The sequence below is a fragment of the Phyllostomus hastatus genome, unplaced genomic scaffold (assembly GCF_019186645.2).
Source record: "Phyllostomus hastatus isolate PE091 unplaced genomic scaffold, TTU_PhHast_1.1 phas_contig_1197, whole genome shotgun sequence".
In the NCBI taxonomy this organism is placed as follows: Eukaryota; Metazoa; Chordata; class Mammalia; order Chiroptera; family Phyllostomidae; genus Phyllostomus; species Phyllostomus hastatus.
In genome coordinates this window covers 12,611-34,178 of record NW_025333546.1, presented here as the reverse complement: position 1 = coordinate 34,178, position 21,568 = coordinate 12,611, and the positions used below count along the sequence as shown (strand labels likewise).

Here is a 21,568-nt window from a genome sequence, read left to right as displayed (position 1 = left end):
TTACCATCCCACCTGTCCACACCTGCAGAATGTTGAGCAGTTTTTGACCAAAAACCCATGTGCCCACCCTCCCTACTCACCTGATCTCACCCAGAGCGACTATTTTTCTTTCCTGCGTGAAAAGAGTCCACAAACGGAAATGTCCTGACACATAAGACATGAAACAAAACGGCAGAAGCTCTGAGAGGCGTCAGAGCCGCCAAGTCCAGAGAGTGTTCAGGGCAGTGGAGGGCCGCCCCCATGGGTGCCCCGCATCCAGGGCAGGGCATGTGAGGGTGACCCAAGGCTAAAGGTGTGAGAATAAAAGCAAATTTTTATAAATAGATTCTCTTTTTGGGTCGCCCCTTGAGTACATGTGGCCAAATGCATCCACAGGAGTTCACATTCAAATGAGACACAGGATGTAATTCCCATTCTAATTTATTTCAATTTCATTCCTTTATGTTTTATATTTTAAAATGGTCTGTGACAGGAATGAAAAATAATAAATATCCTCCCAAATATGTGGAAATATGTTCCTCACTCTGGGAACTTTTAGACTAAAGAACATTCAGGTAATTTAAAGCACAGGATGGAAAGGCCCTGGGCTTCTGCCCTGGGTGACATGGACCCCCTAGGAGGGGCTGAGCTGGAGGGAGGTGAGGGGGCAGGACGCACTGGCTGCTGTGCAGAGCTCGGCCTGCAGGGGGCAGCATCAGGATCAAAGGCTCAGCAGAGGGGCCTGCCTCCCTCAGAGGTTGGTCTAGGGGACCACATCTGGCCATGGCAGGAAAGTGTGGGCCAGTGGGGGGCTTCTGAGCAGGTTCCCACAGGAGAGCCCGGTGCTCCCTGCTGGCCAGCGATAAGGTACCTGCATTAGCGCTCCACATTTCATGGCTGATTTCCATGGTGGGATCCAAGGGGAAGAGACCCCCAGGGGACATTTGCAGAGGAGGCTCTCGAGTCCCCAGTGATGGTGGTGGTGCCCGGGTTGGCCCTGGGCCGGCAGCCTCTCCACATGGAATCGTCCTCCTCCTTCCAGGTGGTCCCTGCTGCCCAGCCCCTGCTGGCCTCTCTGTGTGCACAGCAGGTCAGGATGGGGAGGTGCCTGGTGCCCCGTCTGCCTGCCCTCCCTGTGTGCCTCGCCGTGGTCCTGCTGCTCAGCCCCTGCTCAGGTAGGACCGGCTGTGCGTCTGTGTGTGTGAATCCTTCCCCTTCGGGCCCAGTCAGAACCCTGCACCACTCCCACCCCTGCAAGGCCTGTCCACACCGCACCTGTGTGAGGACTGAGTTCCCGTCTAGGTGTCTGTCACCTCGACCTCCCTTCCTGGATCACCCCCTGGCCCTCTGGGCCTGCTGACTCTGACAGAGCCCCCCCTTCTGATGACCCGCTAAGTTTGCTGTGGTCGGACCCGCCAAGCCCATCCTGGCCATGGTGGGTGAAGACGCAGACCTGCCCTGTCACCTGTCCCCGAAGATGAACGCTGAGACCATGGAGCTGATGTGGTGGCGACCCAACGACAGGCAGGTAGTGCACAGGTACGCACACGGGCAGGAGGACACGCCAGCAGAGCAGTTTCGAGGGAGAACTTCGATTTCACGAGAGGACGTCACTGCGGGGAAGGCTGCTCTCCGGATTTGCAACATCAGCGTCTCTGACAACGGAACCTACCTGTGTTATTTCCAAGATGGAGACTTCTATGCAGAAGCCCAGGTGGAGCTGCAGGTGGCAGGTGAGCCTCAGGCTTGTTCCAGGCTCCTTTCCCTGGGCGGGGGCAGAGGCTGCAGACCTACCCCAGAGCACGTGGGCTGCTCACCAGCATCCGTCCCCACCTCCATCTCTGTTCCTCTGAGGCCCGTGACAGACCCAGGGGTCCCAAGGGGTGACTTCCTCCTGCACCCAGTACAGAGTCCCCCACGCCACCCCCCAGCCTCTCCAGGGGAGTGGAGGTCGGGGACAGGAAAGAAGAGGAGACCTCCCCGCAGTGGGTGGCACATGGGTGTTTGGGTTCAGCATGTTCCAGACCAAGGCCTTGGGCCCTCTAGGTGCCCGCTGTGGTGGTCGAGGAGTCTGACCTTGACCTGCAAGGAGAACACCTGTGGGGCCCAGGTCCCCCACCAAACCCCCGGAACACACCTGTAGTTGAACAGGTTGTGTCCGTCCGCGGTGCAGCGAGGGAGGACGCTCCCCTGGGGACGGGGACACCGGGGTGGCTCAGAGAGGGGGCGTCAGGGAGGACTCGGTGCGGTTCGGGGGGATGTGGAAGCAGCGCTGGGTTCTGGGTGGGACTCGGTCAGGATGGTGGGGGGTGTCACTGGTCACTCACAGCCGGCACAGGGAGGTGGGTCACTGCACACGGTTCGTGATTCCTCTGTGCTGTCACCCCAACCTCGAGCGGCCTCGACGTGGCCCCGACCCACCCCAGTGACGAAGCGCCTTGTCTGAGGTGCTGCCCCACGAACGTGCCCATGTCCGGGTGTCAGGGCTGCAGTTCGAGTTGCCCAGACACAGCCCTGCCCTGTGGCTTCCAGTGCGGGGGGGCTGGTGGAGCAGGGGCGGTGCGGCCCCCTGGCCTTGTCCCCGCAGGGTCCCTCCTCAGCCTGCTGTCCCTTCCTGGAGACCTCGGCTCCCCCGACAGAGCCCCCCTGTAGGACTCTGTGTGTTCAGGTCCTCAGAGGGCTTCCTCCCCCTCCGTGTGTTCAGGGTGTGGGGACAAGTGGCAGTAACTTCCCACTTCCTGGCCCTGTGTCCACTGTCTTCTGTGGGAAAGTTTTCCCCTCTGCACAGCCTCCCTGTGGACACTTCTGGGGGTGACCCTGGAGGGAGAGCTGAGCAGCCGGGCAGTGAGGGCAGCAGCAGCCTCCCAAGGGGCCGTGCATACGAGTCACTGCTCCAGCAGCTGCATTGACTCAATGCCAGGCCCCTGTGTGTGTCCTCCTGCTCACAGGAGGGCACAACCCCCACAGGACAGGCAGCACGGACAGGGACAGTGGGGTGCGGCCCACTTAGGCTAAGGGGCACCACCTGCATGCTTGCCCAGGGAGGGGTGAGGGGCTGTGCCAGGGACCAGCCTGTCTGGGGCGGGGGCGGGGGGAGGCTGCGGCAGTCTCTAAGGGGACTTGGGGGAAGCAGCCTCTGCTCGGGCCCAGAGCCCCCTGATCCAGCACGAGGGTCCAGCCAGGGTCAGGCAGTGGCCCCATCAGGGATCAGTCTCTGCTGCACAGCACACGCTGGGAGCAGCTCCTGGTGAGTCCCTGCTGGGCTCGTCAGTGTGGGCGCCCCTTCCTGGTGAGGAGACCCCACCAGTACAGAGTGCTCCCCACAGTTCAGCTCACTTCTCCTCCCCAGCGCTGGGCTCCGATCCCCACATTGGAATGAAGGGCTATTGGCTTGAAGATATCCATATGAACTGCACGTCTGCTGGCTGGTACCCACAGCCCCAGATCCAGTGGACAGATGCCAGGGGACAGAGCTTGTCTGCTAAGGCAGCATCTGCGGCTGCAGACCCCCAGGGCCTTTATGCAGCCTCAGCCTCTGTGATCCTGGAAGGCGGCTCTGGGGAGGGGGTCTCCTGTGTCATCAGAAACCCCCTGCTGGTCCAGGAGAGGTCAGCCAGGCTTTCCATCCCAGGTGAGTGGTCTGCTACTGACCTGTGTCGTTGTAGGGCACATGGCAGGGACCTGCAGCCCCTTCCCTTGAAGCAGTTCATGTCACAGACACCTGCTAAGCACTTCCTGCCACACACGGAGCCAGGCAGTGGGATGTGGGGACAGAGGGCAAAGATCAGCAAACACACCAGGAGGAGAAAAATACATACAACTGAAATCTTAATGAAAGGGCTAATGTCCTTACAATATAAAGGAACACGGTGGACAAAAGAGTGAAAAGGGGAATCATCAGTTCCCAGGAAGGTAAAACTCACAGGAGGAAGCCAAATCTGAGGGAACAGGGAAACTTCCCACGTGTGAATTTGGCAGCAGGACAAATGAGGGGGTGGGCGCCCTCTGGTGGCAGACTGTGGGGAGACAGTCCCTCAGACGTTTGTTGTCACAGGACAGGAGACAGCCTGCACACCAGCTGCATAGGGGCTGTTTTTGCTGCAGACAAGATAAAATTAAGTATATTAAGTTTTCAAAACTGAATGAAACCTGCGTGGCACTCACCCTGCGTCAGGCACTGCATAAGCACTAACTGAATGCTCTCGCTGGTCAGGACACCAGCAAGAGATGGTTACATCATTCGTTCAAGGTCACAGCGCAGGTCGGGCAGGAGACCCCGGACTGGAACCCAGGTCCCCAGCCCCAGAGTCTGTTCTTCGTCACCAGACTCTGCTGAGTGAGGAGGGCACGTAGTCAGTGGGGGGAGAGGGGTGCAGAGGGGACGTCAGTGACACTGTGCGTCCTCATGCTCCATCTGATCCCATGGGGGCGGAGACATTTCAGGAAAACCGTCCTGACTGTGAGGCACTGAGAGTTTGGGCGCTCTGGGGACAGAAAGATCCTTTCAGGGGCTGCTGCTACCCCTTCGCAGGTGCCTTCTTCAGGGACACACAGCCTCGGACTCTGTTGCTCTCCCTGACCCTGCTGGTTCTTGCGGTGCCCCTGTTGTGTGTGATCTTGCTGTGGCGATGGCGGAAGAGGAGCCAGGCCCTGCTCCAGAAGGAGGGGAGAGAGCATGAGCTGAGAGAGAAGCAGCACGGGCAGAGCTGCAGCGGGAGCGGAGCACCCAAGGTGAGACCCAGCTGCAGGTGGTCCCCACCTCCCTGCCCCGCCCACGCCCATCCCCCGGCTCATTCTCTGCATCTCCTAGACCAGACTTTATTTTTCTGTTTATGTCCAGAGACGCTGCAGGACCAGCTCGGTAAGCCCCCATCCCCGTCCCTGTGCGTCCCCAGCGTGCGCAGCTCAGCCTTTCGGGTGGCGTCCGCTCCCCCCACTAGAGCCTGGAGCGGCCGAGCTGGGGAAGACCCCACTCTGCTGGCCTAGACCTCGGGGTGCACAGGGGGCGCAGGGGGCATGGGGTTTATACAGCTTCCCGGGGCTGCGAAACGTCCTCCCCAACTCACGGCTGAAAGACACAGAACTGACCGTGTCCCGGATGTGGAGGCCACAAGTCTGAACCAGGTGTTAGGGGTGGGAGGGGCTTGGCTTCCTCCTAGGCCCTGGGGTGGGGTCCACCCGCCCCTGCGCTCACCTCGTCTCGGGTGACCAGGTGTTCTGCGGTCCACCTTGGCATGGGCACCCATCAGTCAGCACCGGCCTCAGTCCTCACCCGGCCTCTTCCCTGTGGGTCTGTCTCCTGATGACCACTGGGCACCGGACATAGGGCCCACTGTCATCCAGTATGGCTCCCTGGTCTGCAAAGGCCGCATTCCCAGGTCCCAGGGGTCTGGATGCAGACCTGTCTTGCTGGGTTCAAACACAGCCCCCCATGTGGGTTGCCCCTCAGAGTTGGGGGCTGAGCCTGCACCTGACCCCACAAAGCACTTTTCTCTGCTACCACAGAGCCCCAGCTGAGCTGTCAGATGAGGTGGCATTTCCCCCAAAATGGTTGGGGAGGGCCTCACTGCAGGCCGCTGCCACCAAAAGTCACGGCTTTGTTCTTGTCACAGGGAGGCAGCCACCACAGAGCCATTCTGCTGCCCACGGATGTGGTATGGAGCCCTCTAGCCCCTAGCGCCGACAGCAGACCACTGCTGGAACAGGAGGGCACAGTGGTGGCACCCTCTGAGGACCGTGAGGCCAGGGTCGAGCTGCAGGAGGTGGTGCACAAGGGGAGTGGCCACCCCAGTGCAGGCACTGCAGACCCAGGTGCCTCCAGGGACCCGGACCAGACTGGGGCCGCAGCTGCGCTCCATGTGCCGGAGCAGGTGAGGGGCGTCTGGGTGGGTGTGACGGCAGGGACGCCTGCATGTGTGGCACACGTGCCGTGTGCGTACAGGGGGTGCACAGTCCTGCCCTGCCTCCCTTAACTTCCTGTCTCAGTTTCCCGGTGACTGAGACGCAGCCCCACAGACCAGGCAGCTTAAAGGACAGAATGTTACTGTCTCCCTGTGCTGGGGGCAGATGTTCAAGTTCCTGTGGCGTTGTCCCTGTGTGCGTGTCCGTGTCCCTAAAACAGAACACCAGTCTTGTTGTGTTAGGGCCTCAACTGGACAGGTCACGTCTATAGGGACCCAGTTGCCAGACAAGGCCGCACTCCTGGTTGCTGGGCTTAGGACGCCCACATCTTTGGGGACACAGTGCAGCCTGTGACAGCCCCCACCACACCTGCTGTCCGAGGGAACGGTGGCTCCCCAGGGCCACTGAGACCCAGGGACCGAGCTGTCCCAGGTCCCAGCAATGGGACAGGGCGCTGCCTGGAGGAGGCCCGGCTCACCAGCTCTGTGCCCTCAGCCTCCACCACACACCGGCCCCCGAGGTCTTGCGGCCCCAACGCCTCCATGTGGCCTGTGTGTCATCAGGAGTGGGTAGGCCTGGCGACCGTGGGCGCTGGAAGCACAGCCCACATGCAGTGCCACAAGGCCCTGTGGGACGGACGCAGGCGCCACGACCACCCGTGTCCGGGAGACACTCACTGTCCTCCTTCCATCGGGCGCTGTAACGAGGCCGTGACAGCTGAGTAGGACCTGACGGGATGACCAGATATTCCCTACGTGACCCTCGGGAGAGGGACCCTTCAGGAAAGGGGACCATGTTCACAGGGTCTCAGAAGGGTGGGGAGCCTGTCCAGGGTCCAGTGCAGGCTGGTGTCCCTCCAGGGCAGGGCAGCGGGAAGCCCAGTGTTGCCCCGGCCCAGGCCGTGTCCTGGAGAGTGTGACCCAGTGGGCGGCTGGGCTGTGAGCTCTCTGCCCCTTCTGAGAGGCCGGGCCCCGTCCCCAGACACTGACTGGACAGCGTGTGGAGGCCCCGCTGCCCCCGCCGGCCCCGCCCACCCAAACTTGGTGGCTCTGTTCCGCAGATTCCACTAGAAAGCCGCCCCGGAGTCTCCTCCTGAAAGTTTTATTCCCTTCTCTCTGCAGCAATATGAAGAAAAGTTTGTTTTGAAGGACGGGTCCCCTGAGGGTAAGTCCCCCAAAACCTTCCTTTGTAGTGACTGTCAAGGTGTGACGTCACTACCCAACGTCCTCCCTCCTGGGAAGCGGGACCCTGGGCCCACAGGCAGCCCATGGGCATCAGACTTGCGGTCCGACACTCACTGCAGACATGGGGGCACACGGGCCTCCGTCCAGTGTCAGTTCTGGCCGTGAGGACAGATGCGGGCGGCCCTGCGTTACTGCGCATCCACGGTTTGAGCAGGAACGTGAGTGGCCGGTAGGAGGGCCTGGGTGACCCAGGCCTGGTGAGGCCCCGGGGGCTGCGGCGCTGCTGTCAGTGGGACGGGGGTGAGGGTTTCCTGCGGCACCAGCGACAGGCCGCGTGCTGCTTGTACTCTCGTCCTCTGACAGCTCAGCGAGACCCCCCACGTGGCAGATCCAAAGGTCAGGCAGTTGGGAGCCCAGCGAGGTTACAGACCTCGCCCCTGCTGCCCGCACAGCCGCTCTGGTCCCGCTGGTCAGGAGGGGCCGCCTCAGTGGACACATCACCCCGGGGGCTTCCCCCCCCCCGTCGGGCCCCGCAGGCCCCTCTGCCGGGCTCCCTGGCTCTGTGTGGATGAGCGTCAGGCCTGTCAGGAGCCCGGCCGGGTCGTGTCCTACCGCGCTCTCCTGTCCCCCTGCCTGGTCCCTTCTGCGAGGGCAGCCTGGGCGCCCAGGGCCTCCTGCGGACCCTGGACCTGGTTGCCAGCTGGGACCCTCACAGCGCACAGCACACGCCACGCCTGCCTCCCAGGGACGAGGCCAAGTCTCCCTCCGTGATTTTCTCTTTTCAGCCACGAACAGGATCTACTTTGGATTTGGGCAGGAGGTTCCCGAATCTAGCTGGAGGAGGTTCATGAGGTTCGCGGGACTGGAGGAGAACCACCTTGTCATCTGTGAGCACGAGGCCCCAGGGACCCTGACGGAGCAGCCCCACAGGACGTTGCCGTGGTGGCAGAGCGAGCTGCGTGGCTACTGAAAAGCGCAGGGGCCCAGACATAGAATACATGGGCCCGTTTGCCAGACGCCTTGTTAAGTGGAGGAATCCGGTGCCTGCCCGTTTCCTGCACTACAATGACAAGAAAGGGCTTTTAAACAACCCTCCGTGGACACGGAGGTAAGGGGAGAGGGTGTGGGACTGCAGAAGATGGAGAGTGAGCGACAGTGTGCTCGCTGCCGTGTAGTTCCAATGAGCCTGCATGTCCGCTGGCCCCGGGGGGCCCTGCAAGGTGGCACTGCCTGCGACAAAGCCCCAGAGATGCCCGGGAAGGAGGGACAGGATCTGACTCTGCAACAGGGGTCCGTGCGGTCCGGAGGGCCCAGGTCTGTGCTGTTCCTGCGACAAGGAATTTAATCCGGGCTCACTCTCCTCCCCCGCTCCCCCTTCCCCAGAACACGAGGGGCCGCTCTCTGAGGGGTCGACTCAAGAAGGCTCTGGACTCAGAGAACTGGGCACCAGTGGACTGTGTGAGACTTTAAATGCTGCATCAAGAAGTCCCAGGCTCCCCTCCTCCAGCCCCCTCCAACACGGGAAGGAACCGGGTCGTTCCCAGCGGGACCTCCGCACACTCGGGCAGGTGTGCCCACAGGTCAGAGTTGTCCCGCAGCAGCGAGGGGCCGCCTCTGGTGTGGGCCACCCAGGCCCTGTGGGTCCACGTCCTCAGCTGGCTCCTGGGACAGCAGATGGGACCCCTGCCTCCTGGGCCTGCTTCTCACTGTGTGAACACTGCCCCTCCCGGGTGCTGGGGGGACTTTCCTCACATTTCTTTGGCAGGACTGCAGGTGACTCAGTGGGTCTCACAGGTGGAGGGGTGGTTGTGAACTTTGACCTAAGACTAATTGCCCCGGGTGGCAAGGGTTAACGCTGCTCTGTCCCAGCTGCGTCCTCATCACACAGCAAAACAGGAAACTGCCTTTGGGGAAGCCTGGCTCCGCCTCTCCAGCTGCTTTGGGTGTGGGGGCAGGTTGGGCGGAGGGACCAGGAGCTACAGTTCCTCCTAAAAAGACCACACCTCAGCTCCACAGCCACATAGTAGCCACAGTGTACCCATGTTCTCCGTGGTACCCGCAGTGGTCACAGAACAGCAAAGGGACAGGCTGGATGGGCTTTCGCTTCCTACACTCTGTCGAACTTGGAGGAGTCTCCAGCGTTTTTCCCTTTGAGATCTGGAGTTTGGGGTCCAAGAATAAGCCCTGAGCTCCTTAGAAAGAAGGTGGGGACCTGGGGGTGCAGAAAGCACGGGGTCGGTGACAGGCCTGGGTGGGTCAAACCCTGCCGGGCAGTGCCAGGGGTCCGGGAGCACCCACACGGGGTCCTCAGTGAGTGAGTCGCTCCCTCCGGGCGTGGGCGAACCTGCCCAGGCCGTCAGAACGCGCTGCACTGATGTGCGCTCTCAGCTGGCAACAGGGAGGAGGGAGCAGCTGCGTCCCCAGCCTTTGTTAAAGCAGGACGGACCCTCCCCTCCAGCTCCCAGGCCCACACACACGGCCATGGACGTCCATCGGGGGAAACAGGTCACCTGTCCTCCTGGTGGGACCAGGGCTGGTTCTGGGGTGAGGCTGGGGCTTCCTGTGACCCCGGGCCCCTCGTGGGGTCTGTGATCACAGCACACAGTGCTCCCCAAAGTGGGCTGGGGGAGCGCCCCACGGAGACACCTTCTGTTGGTGACAGTGTGGACTGGGAGCCTGGGGCTGGAGAGACGGGGAAGCAGAAACAGTGAAGCTGTGTCCCCCCACCCCCAGGTGTCCTGAGGGGACAGTGGTCCTGCAGCAGTGCAACTCCACGGCGGACACGGTGTGCAGCCCACCTGGTCCAGGTGAGAGGGGGTCGCTGTTGTTAAGGGGTCTGTCTGAGGAGAGCAGACCCCGTGACCCGGGGGAGCCGTCTGATGGGGGGGCAGTGCAGTTCCCGCTCCTTCTCATCAGCCCTGGGACCAGCAGTGCGCCCCTCCCCTCGGGCCCCAGCAACCCTGAGTCACTTTCTGGGACGGACCCCCTGTTCAGGACGGGTCACAGACACACAATGCAGGGACATGTGGCCTTGTGTCTGGCTTCTCTGGTTCAGGCTGGTGTCCCCAGCCCCTGGGTCATGGTGGGACCTGCCAGGGTGTCACCTCTCTGTGTGGCCGAGGGACACTCAGACGTAGGTGCAGACAGACACGTGTGGTGGTGTTCACTCTCCTGCTCAGGGACTCGGGGACATTTCTAAACAAACTGTTCCTGAGGCCGGACTACTCTGTGACCGCTCCGACTTGGACCCCTGGAGGAGAGGGAGTGACAGCCCGGGCTGGGGGCGGGGCCGGTCGCTGCGGGAGGACCGGGGCTTCTGCGGGGTCTTCCGGCTTCTCCCCGGGGAGCCCCAGGACCTTGGGCTTAAGGACAGTTTGGCCCCCGGCCACCTGAAGGGTGGCGCTTTCTTCAGCATTTCCGTTTCCCGGTTTGGCTCCAGGAGACGCACTGGGAGCCGATGCGTTCCCAGGGAGAAGCTCCAGCAGAAGAGACGCTGTAACTGCGTCGTCCACTAACGGCGGAGTAGCAGGGCAGGTGCCTTGGGGAGGGCAGTCCGCCACCAGACTGCTCTGGGCTTCCCGCTGCCATCGGCCGGCCTGGAGGACCCTCGCGGGCTGCGGCGGGAGTGAAACTACCGCGCCCGGCTCCGCCGCTGCCCAGGAGCGGGGCTCGCTCCGGTGTCGGCGCTCCCCTCCCCGGACTTTGCCGCTGCTGCTCCTCGGGGCGCAGGTGGGTGCGGGGCGCTCGGGGAGGGCAGACCCCGACGGCGGGGCGGATGTCGCTCGGGGCTGGACGAGATCGCGAGCAACTGGCGAGCTCCGAGCGGGGTGCGGGCGGGGGCTGGGGCAGGGGGAGACCAGCGCGTTCTGTCCCGCCCCCCGCACCCGCGCACTGGGGTCCCAGCGGCTCAGGGTGGGAATTCTCCCAGCGCACGGGCGGCCCCGTTTCCCACTCCCGCGGCACCCCAGATTCTCCACGGGAGAGGCGGGGGAGGGCGTGGGAAACACAAGGCCGAGGTCACTGGTGGTCCGGTTCCTAACACGACGTGACCGGGACCGGTCCGCGGGGTGCGCCCCGGTGCAGGTCACGCTGGCGAGGGGACCTGAGGTGGGTCCCCATTTTTCCGGGGAGACTGGAGACTGCCGAAGTTCTGTCGGGGCCTCTGTGGAGCCTGGCGGGCGGAGTCCCTGTGTGTCCCGAAAGTGTGAGGGAGCGGGGAGCACAGCCACCTTCCGACCAGAGCCGAGTGGGAGTGGGTAGTAGCGGTGGCTGCAACCCCAGGGCATGGGGGCGGGGTTGTGGGTGGGAGGTGGGAGAAGGGGTGGCTCCCAGCCCTGGGCCTGTCGGTGGGACTGCAGGGGGAGGGGCAGGGACCAGAGCCAGGAGCTTTTGTTGCCTAAACCCAAGCCATCCCTCCCGGGGATGGGCAGAGAGTTTCTCTTAAGAATCCCGCTCTTTCATTTACTGAAAATCAACTCTGGCCGGGCCAGGCACCGGCTGGTTTCTGTACGATTGGGCTGCCCAGCGCACTGGTGGGGAAGCTATGGAGCGGCCCCAGGGGGAGGGGTGGCCACAGGCTTACGGGTGCCCACTCAGCACCCCCCTTCCCCGAGCTGAGGCGTCTTGAGAAGAGCCAAGGATGAGGCAGGTCCCCAGCCCTTGAGACACATGGAGCCGGGAATCAGTCCAGAAGGTTCCAAGGAGCCAGGAGCTTTGGGCTGGTGCTGTGCTGGGGACAGGCCGCCAGGTGCTGTGGCACCTCCTCAGGCAGAGGCCGCAGGGACCAGGGGACGTCTGTGCGCCCCCCTTCACAGGCTCCTACATGTGCAGAGTCTGAGACCTGGACGGCGTCTCGGAGTGCAGCCTGAGCGAGCCTGGGTCCTCCTTGGCCCACCGCCACCTGGAGCCCCCATCCCTGCCGTGTGCCAAGTGCTGGGAGGGTGGGGGTGCGTAGGGAGGCGCGGGGGGCCCTCGGTTTCTGCAGCCCGCCCACATCAACCCGGCTGGCAGGAATCACCCCAAGTGCAGATGTGACAGGTGACAGGGCGTCGCGGTGGCCAGTACGAGTGTCTCCCAGGATGACACGTGTCTGTGGTGAAAGGGTACCCTTGAGGTCCCCGGGATTCAGAGCTGCTGTTGAGACAGGAAAGCTCACGGGTTCACCCTGCACCTCTGGGTGCCCTGCAGTCTGGGAGGAGGCTCGGGTTCTGCCAGCTTCCCACCCAGTGCTCCCGCCACCGCGGCAGCGACCCTCCCCCCACAGTCCCCTGCACTGGGTAAGGGGGGGGGGGGGGGAGGGTGGTGCTTAAATCTGAGCAGGGGTCAGGCCAGTTAGAAAGGTGACAGACTCCCCCCTGACATGTCTGCCTCAGTGAGGAATAAACTACAAGAGATTTGAAATATAGTTCAGGATTCCTTGTTGTCCTTCAGAGGAGAAGGCCATCAACATTTCAAGAAGGACAGCCTGAGTCTGGGCTCGGCTTCAGGCAGCGAGGACGGGGTGACCGTGTTGCTCCTGCGGACCCTGAGCTCAGTGTGTCCCCCATCGCGTGTCCCCTCTTCGTCTCCTTTCTCGGTTCCTCCAGCCGTCAGGGCGCAGGCTGTCCGCTCTCTGGTTGACCTTGTTCCCGGGTGGTTTCTGCTTTCGGACACAACCGCAGGAGGGGCTGACGACACCTCCCTCTGGTTACCCATCACTGCTGCCCGGAAGTGCACCCGTGTCCACGTTGTGTCCTGCGACCTCACTGCCTTCATTTGCACATTCTCATGGGATTTCGTGGGTCCTCAAACGGTCCTACGTAGCCCGTCCTGCCGTCTGCGGGCAGTGCGAAGGCTCCTCCTCCCTCGGATGTGCTTGCTGTTTGTCTCTGTCTCGCGTGAGCGCTGTTGCTCGGACTCCCAGTGCTCTGGGGCGGGGGGGGAGGGGTGGTGAGGGTGGGCGTCTGTCTTCCTCCTGATCGGAGAGAGGGAGCTTTCGGCGTCTCACTGTTGTGTGTTGTGTCACAGTGTGTCTAGGAATTACAGGGTTTTTAAAAGATTTATTTTATTTATTTTTAGAAAGAGGGGAGGGGAAAGAGAAAAAAGAGGGACAGAGATATCAATGTGTGCTTGCCTCTTATGCGCCGCCCCCCCCCACTGTAGACCTTGCCCACAACCCAGGCATGGGCCCTGACCAGGAATTGAACCACTGACCCTTTGGTTCCTAGGCCCGTGCTCAGTCCACTGAACCACACCAGCCAAGAAAGCTATTATGTTTGTAGTAACATTTTTATTCATAACTATAACAAAATTGGGTGCAATCTATACATTGTGCTCTTGTAGATTTTACTCTGATGAGCAGCATTAAATATGGACCTTTGTGTTGATGCCAGTTTCTCTTTAAGACCAGTTGCTGCCAGTGCAATCCATGGGGCTAAGGATAAAACTTTTTCAGGGCATTGGGACCCAAAAACCAAAAAAAAAAACCGAAAAAAAAACGGAATTACCTACAGGAAGGTGGGACCCTTGTAGTTCAGGCTTCCTCACCAGGCGAGAGTTCCAGGAGCCCATCTGCATCAGTGACCAACTGGTGTTGTTGTGAGAGGCTGGGGTGGGCTTCAGTGAATTTTTTGACGACTCTTCCAGATTTGGCCCATTTCCCAACAGGTGATTTACCAGCCCACCTGTCCACACCTGCAGAATGTTGAGCAGTTTTTGACCAAAAACCCACGTGCCCACCCTCCCTACTCCCCCAATCTCACCCAGACCGACTGTTTTTCTTTCCCACATGAAAAGGGTCCACAAATGGAAACATCCCGATGTGTAAGACGTGAAACAAAACGGCAGGAGCACTAAGGGGTGTCAGAGCCGCCGAGTCCAGAGAGTGTTCAGGGCGGTGGAGGGACGTCCCCACGGGTGTCCCCCATCCAGGGGGGAGCATGTGAGGGGGACCGAAGGGTAAGGGCGTGAGAATAAAAACACGGTTTTCATAAACAGATTCTCTTTTTCGGTAACCCCTTGAGCACATGTGGCCAAATGCATCCACAGGTGTTCACATTGACATGAAACAAAGGATGTAATTACCATTCTAAGTTATTGAAATTTCATTGCTTTAGGTGTTATATTTTAACATTGTCTGTGATAGGAATAAAAAACAATAAATATCCTCCAAAGTATGTGAAAATATATTCCCCACTCTGGAAGCGTTTCAACTTTAGATCATTCAGATAATTGTATTCTTTTTTATTTGTTTGTTTATTTATTTATTTATTTATTTATTTATTTATTTATAGTGTTGTTTAAGTACAGTTGTCTCCATTTTCCCTGAACTACACACCCCCAACCCAGCCATACCCTAAAACAGTCAGATAATTTAAAGCACAGGGGGCCAAGGCCATGGGCTTCTGCCCTGCAGGACACAGAAGCCAGTGGGAGGGGCTGCCCAGGAGGGAGGTGAAGGGGCAGGACGTGCTGGCTGCTGTGCAGAGCGCGGCCTGCAGGGGGCAGCAGCGGGAAAGGGGACTCAGAGCAGAGGGGCCTGCCTTCCTCAGAGGGTGGTCTGTGGGGGGGGGGCACCTGGCTGGGGCAGGGAAGTGTGGGCCAGTGGGGGGCTTCTGAGCAGATTTGCAGAGGAGAGTCCGGGCCTCCCTGCTAGCGAGGGATAAGGTACCTGCATTACCGCTCCATGTTTCATGGCTGATTTCCATGGAGGGATCCAAGGTGAAGAGACCCCCAGGGCACATTTGCAGAGGAGGCTCTGGGGTCCCCAGTGATGGTGGTGGTGCCCGGGTCGGCCCTGGGCCGGCAGCCTCTCCACGTGGAATCCTCCTCCTCCTTCCAGGTGGTCCCTGCTGCCCAGCCCCTGCTGGCCTCTCTCTGTGCACAGCAGGTCAGGATGGGGAGGTGCCTGGTGCCCCGTCTGCCTGCCCTCCCTGTGTGTCTCGCCGTGGTCCAGCTGCTCAGCCCCTGCTCAGGTAGGACCGGCTGTGCGTCTGCGTGTCTGCATCCTTTCCCTTTGGGCCCAGCCAGAACCCGGGACTCCACCCACCCCTGCAAGGCCTGTCCACACCGCACCTGTGTGAGGACTGAGTTCCCGTCTAGCTGTCTGTCACCTCACCTCCCTGCCTGGGACACCCCCTGGCCCTCTGACCCTGCTCCCTCTGACGGAGCCCCCCTTCTGATGACCAGCTGAGTTTGCTGTGGTCGGACCCCCCGAGCCCATCCTGGCCATGGTGGGTGAAGATGCAGACCTGCCCTGTCACCTGTCCCCGAAGATGAGCGCTGAGGCCCTGCAGCTGATGTGGGTGCGACCCGGCCGCAGGCAGGTAGTGCACGTGTACGCACACGGGCAGGAGGAGACGCCGGCAGAGGAGTATCGAGGGAGAACTTCGATTTTACGAGAGGACGTCACTGCGGGGAAGGCCGCTCTCCGGATTCACAACGTCAGCGTCTCAGACAACGGAACCTACCTGTGTTATTTCCAAGATGGAGGCTTCTATGCAAAAGCCCAGGTGGAGCTGCAGGTGGCAGGTGAGCCTCAGGCTTGTTCCAGGCTCCTTTCCGTGGGCGGGGGCAGAGGCTGCAGACCTACCCCAGAGCACGTGGGCTGCTCACCAGCATCCACCCCCGCCTCCTGGAGGACGCTCACCTGGGGTCGGGGACACCGGGGTGTGTCAAGAGAGGGGGCGACAGAGAGGACCCAATGAGGGTCGGGGTGATGTGGAAGGCCCCCACAGCACAGGCAGGACAGGCAGGGGCAGTGGGGTGTGACCCAGGTAGACTAAGGGGCACCACCTGCATGCTTGCCCAGGGAGGGGTGAGGGGTTCTGCCAGGGACCAGCCTGTCTGGGGCAAGGGGGAGGGGAGGCTGCGGCAGTCTCTAAGGGGACTTGGGGGAAGCAGCCTCTGCTCTGGCCCAGAGCCCCCTGGATCCAGCACGAGGGTCCAGCCAGGGTCAGGCAGTGGCCCCAACAGGGATCAGTCTCTGCTGCACAGCACATGCTGGGAGCAGCTCCTGGTGAGTCCCTGCTGGGCTGGTCAGTGTGGGCGCCCCTCCCTGCTGTGGAGACCCCCACCAATACAGAGGGCTCCCCACGATTCAGCTCACTTCTCCTCCCCAGCGCTGGGCTCTGATCCCCACATTGGCATGAAGGGCTACGAGGCTGGACGGATCCGTGTGAACTGCACATCTGCCGGCTGGTACCCGCAGCCCCAGATCCACTGGAGAGATGCCAGGGGACAGAGATTGTCTGATGAGCTGGTCTCAGAGGCTGCAGACCCCCAGGGCCTTTATGCAGCCTCAGCATTTGTGATCCTAGAAGAAGGCTCTGGGGAGGGGGTCTCCTGTGTCATCAGAAACCCCCTGCTGGGCCAGGAGAGGTCAGCCAGGCTTTCCATCCCAGGTGAGTGCCGTGCCCCCTGCCCTGGGCTCCTGGGTGGTCCCTGGAGGAAGGCTCGGGGTCTGCTGCTGACCTGGGTCCCTGGGGGATACAGAGGGCACAGAGCAGGGACCTGGGGCTCCTTTTCCTGAAGTGATTTATGTCACAGAGACCTTCGGAGCACTTCCTGCCTGCCACACACGGTGCCAGGCAGTGGGATGTGGGGTCAGATGGGAAAGTTCAGTAAACAGAGCAAGAGGGGAAAGTAGACACAACCCAAATCTCAGTGAAAGGGCTAATCTCCTTTCAATATAAAGGAACACGGTGGATAAAAGAGCAAAAACGGCAATCATCAGTTCCCAGGAAGGTAAAATTCACAGGAGGAGGCCAAATCTGATGGAACAGGGATGTTTTCCACAAGGGAAATTGGCAGCAGCAGGACAAATGGGGGGGCGGGCGCCCTCTGGTGGCAGGCTGTGGGGAGCCGGTCCCTCAGAAGTTTGTTGTCACAGAAGAGAAGAGACAGCCTGCACACCAGCTAATAGGAGCTGTTTTTGCTGCAGACAAGATAAAATTAAGTGTATTTAGTTTTCAAAACTTAATGAAACCTGCGTGGCACTCACCCTGTGTCAGGCACTGCATAAGCACTAAATTAATGCTCTCACTGTCAGGACGCAGCAACAGATGGTTATGTCATTAGTTGAAGGTCACAGCGCTGATCGGGCAGGAGACCAGGGACTGGCACCCAGGCTCCCAGCCCCAGAGTCTGTTCTTTGTCACCCGACTCCTCTGATTGAGGGGGGCCAGGTAGTAAGTGGGGGAGAGGTGCAGAGGGGACGTCAGTGACACTGTGTGTGCGTCCTCATGCTCCCTCTCATCCCATGGCGGGGAGACATTTCAGGAAAACCTTCCTGACTGTGTGATAGTGAGGGTCTGGGCGCTCTGGGGACAGAAAGATCCCTTCAGGGGCTGACGCCATCCCTCTGCAGGTCCGTTCTTCAGGGACACACAGCCTTGGATGGTGGTGCTTGCAGTGATGGTGCTGGTTCTAGGGCAGCTCCTGGTCGGGGTGGCGTGGTTGTTGCGCCAAGGGCGGAAGAGGATCCAGGACGTGTCCCAGGAGAGGGGGAGAGCACGAGCTGAGAGAGAAGCAGCAGAAGCTGAGAGAAAAGCAGCACAAGCTGAGAGAGAAGCAGCACGAGCTGAGAGAGAAGCAGCACGAGCTGAGAGAGAAGCAGCGCGGGCAGAGCTGCGGCGGGAGTGGCAGCTGCAGGGAAGTGTCCAAGGTGAGGCCCAGGTGCAGGTGGTCCCTACCTCCCTGCCCCGCCTACCACCCGCCTCCTCCTCTGCATATCCTTGATGGGACTTCCTTCTTCTCTTTATTTCCAGACAGGCTGCAGGATGCGCTCCGTAAGTCCCCATTCCCGTCCCTGTGTGTCCTGGGGTCCCTGGGGACATTGTCACTGACTCCACGGGTGGTTCCCTGCAGGGCGGAGAAAGCCCAGGTACCGAGCACCTTTGGACCGGGACCTGAATGAAGACCTGTGTGATGGGTGAGCTCAGCCCCTTCCCTCACCCCTCACTGCCCAGGGGAGGAAATGAGGACACTAGTGGCACCAGGCAGGGGTCTCTCTGAGGGGAAGGGGCTGAGGTTTCTCTCCACTAGGGGACACGAGGCCCGGACACCCCCAGAATCCCTGGAAAAATACCCTCCTCTGGTGAGGTCCCGGGGGCTGCAGCGCTGCTGTCAGTGGGATGGGGGTGGGGGTTTCCTGCGGCACCAGCAACAGGCCGCGTGCTGCTTGTACTCTCGTCCTCTGACAGCTCAGGGAGACCCCCCACGTGGCAGACCCAAAGGTCAGACAGTCGGGAGCCCAGCGAGGGTACAGACCTCGCCCCTGCTGCCCGCACAGCCGCTCTGGTCCCGCTGGTGAGGAGGGGGCGGCTTTAGCTCACCAGTCACCCTCGGGCCCTGGGTGCCCTTCGGCCAGGCTCACTGTCTCCACATGAATGATCCTCAGGCCCGTCGGGAGTCCGGCCAGGTCACGTGCTACCTCGTACTCCTGTCCCAGTTCGTTACTTCAGTGAGATCATCCTGGGCGCCCAGGGCCTCCCCCCACCGTGGGCCCAGGTTGCCAGCTGGGACCCTCACAGCGCACAGCACACGCCACGCCTGCCTTCCAGGATCGAGGCCGAGGCTCCCTCCATGATTCACTTTTTTGAGCCACGAACAGGATGTACTTCAAATTCGGGCAGGGGGTTCCCGAATCTAGCTGGAGGAGGTTCATGAGGTCCACGGGACTGGAGGAGAACCACCTTGTCATCTGTGCGCACGAGGCCCCGGGGACCCTGACGGAGCAGCCCCACAGGACGCTGCCGCGCTGGCGGAGCGAACTGCGTGGCTACTGAAAAGCGCAGGGGCCCAGACATAGAATACGTGGGCCCGTTTGCCTGACGCCTTGTTAAGTGGGGAAACTGGTGCCTGACCATTACCCGCACTACAATGACAAGAAGGGGCTTTTAAACAACCCCCCGTGGACACGGAGGTAAGGGGAGAGGGTGCAGGACCACAGAACATGGAGAGTGAGCGACAGTGTGCTCGCTGACGTGTAGTTCCAATGAGCCTGCATGTCCGCTGGCCCCAGGGGCGCTGCAAGGAGGCGCTGCCTGCGACAAAGCCCCAGAGATGCCCGGGAAGGAGGGACACGATCTGACTCTGCAACAGGGGTCCGTGCGGTCCGGAGAGCCCAGGTCTGTGCTGTTCCTGCGACAAGGAATTCAATCCGGGCTCACTCTCCCCCTCCCCCAGAACACGAGGGGCCGCCCTCTGAGGGGTCCACTCAGGAAGGCTCTGCACTCGGGGTCACCGGGCACCGGTTGACTGTGTGAGATTTGGTGTCATTAGTTTGTTTCCTGAAGTGTCGTCTCCAGGGCCACACAGCTGACCCCCAGACTGTGCGGCCAGCAGAAGGAACAGAGCACAAAGGGAAACGCAAAGCCTGATGGTCGTGCCCGGAAAGGAGCACGGGCGAAAGCCGTTCACAAGGGGTGGGGGGCTGTCGGCACCCTGATTTCTCATGTCACAGGTCAGCTCCGCCGAGGCCGCCGACTGTATTTTCACTCCCTGGGTGGGAAACACTGGACCAACTCTGAGCCTGATGCCCACGCTGGCTCGTAGCAGAGGTGTGAGGGTTTCCTGTCCCTGTCACAGAGGGGCATGGCTTCTGTTCATAAAGTCTGGTTTCGGGGGTCCCCAGGTCCTGAATCCTCGGGTGTCATGAGCTTGAGTCCCATCCCTGTTTGTCGACTCGGTCAGGGGCCACGATGCCCGGCCCACATTCTCCCAGCTGAGCTTCTGTGAAGTCCCCTGGGTTCGGGTGGCCTTCCAACCCCCCACCTGCAATTGGGGGCCCCTGCGGGTGGCCTGAGGGTCAGAGCTGATGGGTCTGCCTGGCGTCCCCATGGCAGACGCCCTCCGAACAAGAGTCAGCTCAGGTCACGTTCAGTCCCCAGCGGTCGCTCCCTAGAGTAGGACAGATCCTGGGGACACAGACCCCTCCGTCCCAGCACCGCGTGCCCCCCACAAAGCCCTTGGCAATGGCATTCCTGCCCCCTCTCGGGCCGTGTGTCCTCTGTCCGGGTTCCTGCGCCGTGACGACGCTCTCCTTTCAGACGAAGCAGCTTCTGCAGTCTGCTCTCGTCCTAAGTACACGTCCGTCCTCCTTGGTAACTCGGGACGTACGATGGAGCGGTTATCCCCACCGACTCGCTACCGCACCGTCCTCTGCCGGCGGGGGGGGGGCGGGGGGACGGCCTCCCCGTCCCACTGGGCCCCCCTCCAGTGGGGATACCCGCCGCCATCCCGGTGTCTCCGTGTGTGACCGCCACGGCCGTCATCCCCCACACCTGCACCAGCGTCCCTCGGATGCGGGGCCCCCAGGCGGCGTCATACTTCAGTGTTTCAAGGTAGCTGACGATTTCCCTGCCACGGCTCGCTCAGACGGTGAAGCTGTTCAAGGCGGTGGTTCCCTTCCGTTGGGAAGGCGGTCTGGGGTCCAGAGCACCCGGGGCTGACAGGTGCCCTCGGGGGCGCCCTGGGAACTCACCCATCACTTGCTCTTTGCTTTCACCAAACTTCTCTGCGACTCCGCTGAAGGACAAGGGTGAGACTTTGAATCTTGCATCACAAAGTCCCCGGCTGCCCTCCTCCAGTCCCCTCCAACACGGGAAGGGACCGGGTCGTTCCCAGCGGGACCTCCGCACACTCCGGCAGGTGTGCCCACAGGTCAGAGTTGTCCCGCAGCAGCGAGGGGCCGCCTCCCGCCGGCCAGCAGGCCGCACCAGCAGGCCCACCGACAGCAGAGGCGGGCACTGTGGGGGGTGGAGGGAGCCAGCCCTGTGCCCTGCTGGGGGGGGGCAGACGGGCACCACCCCTGTGGGAATAGTGTGGGGGTCCTTGGGGAGCTGACGGGGGATCTGCCTCTGACCCAGTGACCCCCCTGCCGGGGTCCCACCCTAGGAACCCCGAAACCCCAAACCAAAAGCGCCCTGCCCCCCACGTTCACAGCAGCACAGTTTACAGGAGCCCAGTGCTGGGAGCAGCCCAAGTGCCCACCAGTGAGTGGACCCTGTCCCACCCCGTCCTGCCCTGGGCCTTGGGGGTCAGGGGGAAACACGTGGACGTCCGGGCCCCAGGGTCCCTCCTGTGCCCTCCTCCCTCCCGCTTCTCCCCCGTCTTTCCTGAGCTGTGAGCGGGGGCCACGGCCTCCCTCTGCAGCGGGCTGTGGGGTCTGTGCCCGCTGCCCCACCCTCCCTCACTGGCACCCCGGGCTGCCCCAGCAGAGGCAGGCCGCCCACTCTGGCCCTGGGGACGGAGCACTGGGGACGGTGGTCCCAGAGGAACCGAAGAAGCAGGACATGGGCCGGGCAGCAGGGCAGGCAGGGGCAGTCGGTGGGGCCACCCAGGCCCTGTGGCTCCACGTCCTCAGCTGGCTCCCAGGACAGCGGATGGGACCCCTGCCCTCCCTGGGCCTGCTTCTCACTGTGTGAACACCGCCCCTCCCGGGCGCTGGGGGGACTTTCCTCAGATTTCTTTGGCAGGACTCCAGGTGACTCAGTGGGTCTCACAGGTGCAGGGGGGGTGGTTGC

At 61.6% G+C, this 21,568-nt stretch overlaps 1 protein-coding gene across 3 annotated transcripts; it reads left to right on the top strand.

Annotated features, from left to right (window-relative positions):
- Positions 1 to 1,024: 1,024 nt before the first annotated feature.
- Positions 1,025 to 20,129, top strand: LOC123824959 (butyrophilin subfamily 3 member A2-like). Of its 3 annotated transcripts, none has more exons than XM_045848381.1 (7): positions 1,025 to 1,154; positions 15,231 to 15,572; positions 16,163 to 16,444; positions 17,410 to 17,706; positions 17,810 to 17,830; positions 17,910 to 17,973; positions 18,442 to 20,129. In XM_045848381.1, the coding sequence occupies exons 1-7, from the start codon at positions 1,076 to 1,078 to the stop codon at positions 18,506 to 18,508; spliced, it is 1,152 nt and encodes a 383-aa protein (XP_045704337.1). In that variant the 5' UTR covers positions 1,025 to 1,075; the 3' UTR covers positions 18,509 to 20,129. The 3 variants fall into 3 exon arrangements, with proteins under 3 accessions (XP_045704337.1, XP_045704331.1, XP_045704344.1); XM_045848375.1 differs by lacking the exon at positions 18,442 to 20,129 and adding an exon at positions 18,245 to 18,424; XM_045848388.1 differs by lacking the exons at positions 1,025 to 1,154; positions 18,442 to 20,129 and adding exons at positions 14,965 to 15,016; positions 18,245 to 18,427.
- Positions 20,130 to 21,568: the final 1,439 nt, after the last annotated feature.